Below are 8,512 nucleotides of genomic sequence, written 5' to 3' on the forward strand. Positions count from 1 at the left end.
GATTATGTATGTGTGTGTATCGTGGTGTTACCAGGAGCTGTGGGCTGGAAGGATGATACTTTTCCCATAAGATTCTCCAGCTTCCTGACAAAGTGTTCCGCTACCAAGATGGCCACAGGAAGCCAACCCATAAATCCCATGGCAGGCTGATGGAAAACCCCTATCATGAATTACTGCAACAAAGATCAGACTATATAAGCAGAGTACTAAATCCTGCAATGAGGGACAACTGTGTGCGCTCAGGACAACTCCACCCTGTGTATCACGATCCCTAGCCCCTTGTGACATCACTGTGTGTGTGAGCGTGCATGTGTGCAAAAGTGAGCGAGCGTGTTCGAGAGGGCAAAATGAGGAATTGTTTTCCTAGTGCTGCTTGAACTACTTGGCTAAAGGCAGGCGATTTTGGGTCAGGTTTAAAAACGGGCTCTGCAATAAGAGTTAAATGCCAGCAGCACCCCCCACCCCCACCCACCCACCCACTGGCCCCTTTGTTTTCAACATAACTGAGTAGATCCCTCTGTTCTCTGTAAAAATTGAAGCATTTTTTTCTTCAGGAGATAATCAGACCATTTTGACATCGAGCTGCAGGAGATGAACTTCAGCAGACTATCCATCATTTCCGCAATACTCGGATGTTTCTGTCCTGTTATGCCCAATCTCCAGACTGAGCCTCGACAGCCTTAGCCCCACTGTAACCTTGCTTTAATTTGAGGAGAATGAACTGTATAACATATTGTTTAGTAAGTGGAATTTATTAGTCATCTTCCAGCGCTTTTGGAAATGTATCTGTTTACAAAACTTATTAAATATATTTAAAGAATAGAAAAGACCACATTGTTACATCAATTTGTTTGTTTGCAAAATATTTAGCATGACTCTTTTTTGTTCATATTTTCAGCTGGGAGAATGGGAACAGACTCAAACCACTTTGTCTCCCAAATGTTCCAATTCACCTTCCCCCACACAAGATTTCTCCTCTCCTCACCTGAAGTCACTTTCTCATTATGAACATTGCAGATAACCCTTCAATGTCTCTCTTTATTTTGTGTGAGAATAGACTGTGAGTGCCTGTACATTATTCTACTTAAAAATTAAATTGACTGTGGAGCACTTTCAAACATCTCTGCGATGTGATTAAGGTGCTAGAGAAGCACCATTTATTTTGAAATGGCTCTAACACTGGGAGTGGAGGCGGTGTGTTCCAGTTGCTGTGGCAACATGGCCTTTTACAAGCACGTTGTCACCTGGAGCTTGGATTGTGATGCTCGCGGTTCCAACTTGTTTGCACACGTGAACACATCTTCCTTGGGACTCGAACCCACAGTTTCTGGCTCAGAGACGGGAATGCTACCCACGACAACACGGCTCCTCCCAGTACTAGGAGGTCAGCCTGGATTATGTGCTCAAGTCTCTGGAATAGGAATGGAGTCCATGATCTGTTGAGTTGGAGGCAAGAGTACTATAATTGACCCACTGTTGACCACTGGTGCTCATGTTATGTAATAGCAGCATTCAAGGGTTGACCTGCGACCACTAAGTGTTAATTTCCCCATTATAAGTCGGGTTCAGTCCTGTTCTCACATCACTGGCTACTGGGCAGCACGGTAGCACAGTGGTTAGCACAATTGCTTCACAGCTCCAGGGTCCCAGGTTCGATTCCCGACTTGGGTCACTGTCTGTGCGGAGTCTGCACATCCTCCCCGTGTGTGCGTGGGTTTCCTCCGGGTGCTCCGGTTTCCTCCCACAGTCCAAAGATGTGCAGGTTAGGTGGATTGGCCATGATAAATTGCCCTTAGTGTCCAAAATTGCCCTTAGTGTTGGTTGGGGTTATGGGGATAGGGTGGAGGTGTGGACCTTGGGTAGGATGCTCTTTCCAAGGGCTGGTGCAGACTCGATGGGCCGAATGGCCTCCTTCTGCACTGTAAATTCTATGTAATCTATGGTGTCCAGATCCCAAACAGGAACAGATGACTCACCCCTTGTCCCGCATCTGGTGTACTGGAATTTTAACATCTGACCCAATGCCGGCCCAGCTGTTGTTGGTTGTTGAAAACTGTCTCCTTGTTACCCAATTGGCCAAAGTTTTTTTAAAGGAAATGAAACAACATTTTATTTGAATGCCGCGGCGTCAGGAAGATTAATCTTTAATTGTTGGAGATTCCAGACAAAACCTGTACCCTATTTTAATGTCTTAGTCTAAGTGAGGTACAAGTGGGGGGCATGACCAAATTTGTCAGTGAGGCTCGAGGACCATTTTGCCTCGATCCCAAAGCTGGACCCAACCTAATTTCTAGGCCACCATGTAGCTTCAGCAAGTATCATCATTCTAGTAGAAACCTTCAACCTCTGATTGTCAGCCCATCTAAAAATTGGACGCGGAGTTCACCAACTCTAACTGTTAAAGTACATCCCTGAAAAAGCCCCCTTGAAGTAGTGAAAGCCATTAACTCAGCCTGACAGCATAAGACACCCATACTCCAGCTGTGTGCACTGCATGCTGGGAATTTACCTTCCTTTCCTCTTCTTATGCTCCCACAGGTGTGGGTTATCCCCCCACCCTCACTTACTAACACCATGTCCACAATTATCACAGAGGATCCATGGATAGGAGAGTCACCACTGTAGCTTGAAACAATGTGGATTATCTAGCAATGTTGTCCACCTTAGCCACTAGACACATGTAGCTTTCAACCTCTAGATGTGGCAAATTGGATTTCTGATTAGTAAATAAGAAATAACTAATACACTCAATCACTGGGCTGTGATCTCAATAATCACATCCACACTGCATGTGAACTGTAACACTTTTTGTGCATTTGTTCGTAAAGTAGTGAGTGAATTTACCTCCTTGATAACTGAATGGTGGCAGATGTTTGTTCAATAAATAAGTGTCAAGCATATTTACCTGCATTGTCTCAGAGTATGTAAGGTGTTTTCTGCTATAATTAGGACGTGTGATTAAAATGATGATGTGTAGCCACGCCTATGTTATTGAGCAATTCTATTGGGAAACTTTATTCTAGCACACTACAAGGCTACGTCAAGGGCACATGGGGACTTTTATGGGCATTTTTGCACTCACCTGATTGTTGTAACCCACTGGGCTAGTGCACCGTCAATTGACCCGGAGTTGAAACACAATTGAAATTAATAAATAATTCTGAGAAAACACCCAAAGTCTTCTGCTTTTAGCTGCCCAATAACTACAGTCACCAGGTTGGCAAATTTAAACTTGTGTTTATTAATAGCAATATTTATAATTAAATAGGCAGCAAACACAACAGTGTGTATCCAATTCCTAACCCCCCCCCACTTAACCTTGTTTCACCTTCTACACACACAAGACAGGCAAACTCATAGGGGAGAAGAGGGGGGGGGGGAGTAAAATCATAAGTAAAAGTAAAAGATAGGAGTCTTTGTTTCAGATAGTTGTTTCTAGCACACTTGCCTTCACTTTAGACTTTCAGTTCGAGATTTCTGCTTTCTAGTCGGTAATGGATTTCATTGTAGATTCATTCAAGACTCTACAGTTTCAGAAATACAGCAGCTATCAGGCTTTCCTGGAGAAAACACAAGGGAGAGAGAGAAGGTCCTTATTGTTGCTAACTTTTGGTTGGTTCTTAATTTGGCTCTATTTAATCACGTTTGCTCAAGAGTCGCCAGGTATCTTTAGACACCGCCACAAGGTTTAGAACCGAATACTGATCAATGACTCGATACACCAGTTAGTAAGTTCAAAATCAATGCTCATTTATTTACACACAGTCAAATCTACTCATGCATAAACTCTACAAACTAAACTACCACTATTACTAAGGCCTATACTTAGCTTCGGGTGCCCACTCAGTCAGAGGAACAATGGCCGTTGCTCGGTTCTGAGGCTGCTGGGTTGAGCTGTTTACAGGGTAGCAACTAGGAACGTCTATCTCGTAGCGTGCGTTGACTTGGGACTTACTTGGTCTGATGCAGCTGCTAGGCTGGTCTCTCTCTTCACTGAGAGCCAAAGCCAAAAAAAATTCTCCCTTGGGTGATACCTCTTATACTGCAAAGGGCTTCGCGCTCTTTTGGGCGGGCCTTGAACTTGGCCTCAACTAATTGGGTCTTTCCCAATCCTCGGTATCGATTTTCCTCCAATAGAGGGGTGGTTCCCTGATCGCTGGGCGTGTCCTGGTGACTGTCAGTCTGCTTTGTCTTAGCTTCTTCTGGCGCCGGGGAGTCTGTCCTAACATTGTGTATCTAAATGTGTCCCTTTTGTCCCCGGAGATGGCTCATTAGTATGTAAATCGTTTGGTAGTTTCTGTCCTGTCTGAGCGTTTAAGGTTCTAATCAACAGACAGAGCTTGCACCTGCTTGTTTCTTAGCATTGTCCAATTTTCCCTGCAGTCTTTGCAAGTGTCCATTTTGTAATCAGGACGTGGCCATCCCAGATGGCTACATTACCTCTCAACATCCAGGTTTCCACTCTGCTTTTCTTAGGTCTCTGGAAATCATCCCACTTGGGTAGGACCCAATTACCACCTGATACTGAGCAGAATATGGCCTTTTGGCCAATTCATTGGCCACCAGCCAACCAATCAAACTTAGTTGCACCCTTAAAGTCTGAGATTTGCTTTACAAAGCTAGCACAGTGTACTATGTTGTAACTTTCACATTTCTCATTCCCCTACTTGACTAAAGATATATGTCCATTGAGCATCCATGGGTCAAAATGATACAGCAAAAATAAAGAAAGGGGGAAAAAGGAAATCAACAGGAAGGACCCTTACATGATATAACTCATAATGATTTAGAGCAGCAAAGCACAGTTTAGTTACAGAATGCTTGGGCAAATGGTGGGGTATCAGATTAGGAAGACACCAAGTTTGATGTATTGTCTGTACTGTGCGAAGGTTTCAGACAGTAGAGTGGTACAATTAACCATCAGAAGGGGAAACGCTGTTAGGATTCCAGATTCCAATTGTTATCCAACAAACTCTACTGGAAATGAATGTATGTGTGTGTGTAAGCACGTATGTGCTTGCATGGATAAATTTGTGCACATGTGCATTTATTTGTATGTTTGAGTGTGAGCACATGTACATGAATAGCCATGTATGCATTTGTGTGTGTGTGCATGTGTGTGTTTATTGAGTAAGAAGACTGCCCCTTATCTAGGTTCAGTACTGGGAAGTGAGCAATGTTCATGGCATAGTACCAGAATGTAACATTTTGGGGAAAATATTCTTCCCATAACCGCAAGAATTGTGTTTTCTTTTGGAATATCCTCACAGGATGCAAATTTAATATTGATTTGCATTTTATAAATGTCACAAATGTGATTGTTATCAGTGTTGTTTAAACGCTGTTGCAATAATCTTGTCACCACTGAGGCAGTGAAGGATGATTCTGGGCAACATCAGTTAATAAAATTATCGACAGCCAAAGATTCAACAGAAACAAGTCAAGCAAGGTCAGTGGATAAAATGAGGGAGATGTCTGTATGAATGGCCTGACATACATGGTAACAGGCTCAGAGCATTGATTCCTATTGGTTTCTTTAGTTTAGGCGATGGTGACCTGGAAATACTGACACCCAGGTGATCAGGGTCTGCAGGCAATAATTATCTATATTAACTTGGATTAACAAACTGTTTATGAATCACTTCATCAATTAGAAACTCGACCAGCTGTTAAGTTGTTGGCAAATGGAAAAGCGGAATTGTGCGTAAATATCTTTCTTTGCGAGTTGTAATTGTTTTATTGCTGGGGAGATTTATTAAACAATCTTGTTTGTGCTCTGCTTTTACTTATGGTGATAGGATTTTTCTGAGCTTTCAACTACTTGTTTAGAGAGGTTTGTAAGCTGTTTTGTGTTTATTGGAGGTTCTGTTTAAGTGACCAACTGTTAATCTATGTACTAATCCACCTACTTGCTTGCTACATTATGCTGCATTGATGTACAAATTCTAGTTTGAATTTTGGTAAGTGTTGCAAAGCTATCTCAGAATGTAGCACAGTGGTTAGCACTGTTGCTTCACAGCGCCAGAGTCCCAGGTTCGATTCCCGGCTTGGGTCACTGTCTGCGGAGTCTGCACGTTCTCCCCGTGTCTGTGTGGGTTTCCTCCGGGTGCTCTGGTTTCCTCCCACAAGTCCCAAAAGACGTGCTGTTAGGTAATTTGGACATTCTGAATTCTCCCACCATAAACCCGAACAGGCGCTAGGATTTGGCGACTAGGGGCTTTCCACAACAACTTCATTGCAGTGTTAATGCAAGCCTACTTGTGACAATAGAGGTTATTAAAATCTTCAACCACTGTCGATCAAACCATCTTTCTCCAGCCAGTTTTTCTCCCCTGCCTTTCAGAATCCTTAAAACTGTGCCCCAGAAAGGAGTCAAAGTGAAACCTTGCTGAAGCAACATATGAGGTGTGGGCCTTTACAGCAAGTATTGACGGGCTATTTGATGGTTGAGAACATCAGCCAAGCTCAACCCAACTCTTAAAAGACTCCCAGCAGGGTTCAAATGTCAGATGAATCAAACATAGATGGCCTTTTGTTTAAACCAGATTTTCCTGAACAATTGTTGCCACCTAGCTTTGCCCAGCGGATGTCAACAAACTCATTGCAAAGTGTGTCATAACCAACATAGCACGTCCTAAAGTGTGGACACTGGTGCATTGCAGGTGGTATGACTGCCAATTTACACACTGCAAGATGCCATAAACAGCTCTGTGATAATATACAGGTAATCAGTTTTAGAAATTATGGTTGAGAAATAAATATTGACCAGACTTCTTCAAAATAGTTTGCCTCAGGTGGTGGACAGTGGCTCAGTTTAGCGTCACATCCTTAAGACGACACCTCAGGCTGTGGAGCATTCCCTCAATGCTGCACATCGTCCATGTGATGATCTTGGCTTGTTTTGATTGAGGACGGGGTTTGGAGAGGAATTTTCCAAACGTATTGGTGCAAAATGGCTGTTTCCCCCGTCTGGACTGGGGTTCTGGAACCAGGGGACATGATCTCACAATAGGGAACAAGCTATTTAGGACTCAAAAAGGGTGGTGAATCTTTGGCATTCTCTAGCCCAGAGAGCTGTGGATGCTCAATCTTTCAGCATGGGTCGAGACATGGATCGATAGTTTCCTAGAGACTAGTGACATCAAGGGATATGAGGATAACGTAGGGAAATGATGTTGAGGCAGACACGCGGCCATGATCGAGTTGAATGGTGGAGCAAGCTGGAGAGGCTGAATGGTTGACAAGCTCCTTTTCCCTATGTACTGGGAGTCAACCTAGATTTTGTACTCAAGCTGCTGGAGTCGGACTCTAACCCTTTGATCTTCTGAAACAGAGAAACGAGTTGAACTAATTAAACCGCAGTTGATTTAGGGAAAAACTTTAATTTATCCCTTAATAACCAATGTTATTTGACATAGTAGTAAGTGGAAAAAACAGGAAGTGATTTTAGAAAATGATTTTCAATTAACAAATTTCCATAACTTCCATATAAAACTAGACTGCTGTAAATGTGGCCAGTGGCAATCCAGCCTGACATCGTTACAAGTTAGAAGGTTTACTTAGGAAGAAATGGAGACATTTTATAGTCACGGTTGTAACAGAGAGGCAGTACAAACTTCCTCCCACGTTAAACTAACTGCAAGCTTAATTTCAGTCTGAGAAAATCAAACAATGATTGAAGTATAGTTCCAGACAGTAGGGTAGTTTGAAAGGAGACCGACCACTGAAGTAAATCTCTGCTTTACCTATGAAGTATTATCTTTATTGTACATCTTTATGTAGCCCCTAATGCAAACAGTTGGAGAGAACTTCTGAAAGGATCATATAACAGGACCCAGAAGCCTGCAAAAGTCAACAGATTCTTTGTAGTTAACCTAGAAAGCAAAGTACTGTACGCACCCCTTTCAGCATCAACAGGGCTGAGGTGGAGATGGTTAGCAGTTTCAAATTCCGAGGGGTACACATCTCCAAAAATCTGTCCTGGTCCACCCACGTTGACGCTACCACCAAGAAAGCACATCAGCGCCTATACTTCCTCAAGAAACTAAGGAAATTCGGCATGTCCACATTAATCCTTACCAACTTTTACGGATGCACCACAGAAAGCATCCTATCCGGCTGCATCACAGCCTGGTATGGCAACTGCTCGGCCCAAGGCCGCAAAAAACTTCAGAGAGTCGTGAACACAGCCCAGTCCATCACGCGAACCTGCCTCCCATCCATTGACTCCATCTACACCTCCCGCTGCCTGGGGAAAGCGGGCAGCATAATCAAAGACCCCTCCCGCCCGGCTTACTCACTCTTCCAACTACTTCCATTGGGAAGGAGATACAAAGTCTGAGAACTCGCACGAACAGACTCAAAAACAGCTTCTTCCCCGCTGTTACCAGACTCCTAAACGGCCCTCTTATGGACTGACCTCATTAACACTACACCCCTGTATGCTTCACCCGATGCCGGTGTTATGTAGTCACATTGTATACCTTGTGTTGCCCTATTATGTATTTTCTTT

General features: G+C 43.4%; 1 protein-coding gene across 5 annotated transcripts in view; it reads left to right on the forward strand.

The window, feature by feature from the left end:
* LOC140398633 (uncharacterized) overlaps positions 1 to 1,593 on the forward strand; it is a 77,554-nt gene extending 75,961 nt beyond the window's left edge. For 3 of the 5 annotated variants that reach the window (XM_072487525.1, XM_072487524.1, XM_072487528.1), the window contains one exon: positions 899 to 1,593. In XM_072487525.1, the coding sequence (XP_072343626.1) occupies positions 899 to 989 (91 nt within the window). In that variant the 3' untranslated portion in view covers positions 990 to 1,593. Of the gene's footprint in view, positions 1 to 554; positions 766 to 898 lie in introns of those variants that run through there. The other 2 variants (XR_011937521.1, XM_072487527.1) reach the window with 2 other exon arrangements.
* The last annotated feature ends 6,919 nt before the right edge of the window (positions 1,594 to 8,512 follow it).

The sequence above is a fragment of the Scyliorhinus torazame genome, chromosome 21 (assembly GCF_047496885.1).
Source record: "Scyliorhinus torazame isolate Kashiwa2021f chromosome 21, sScyTor2.1, whole genome shotgun sequence".
NCBI lineage: Eukaryota > Metazoa > Chordata > Chondrichthyes > Carcharhiniformes > Scyliorhinidae > Scyliorhinus > Scyliorhinus torazame.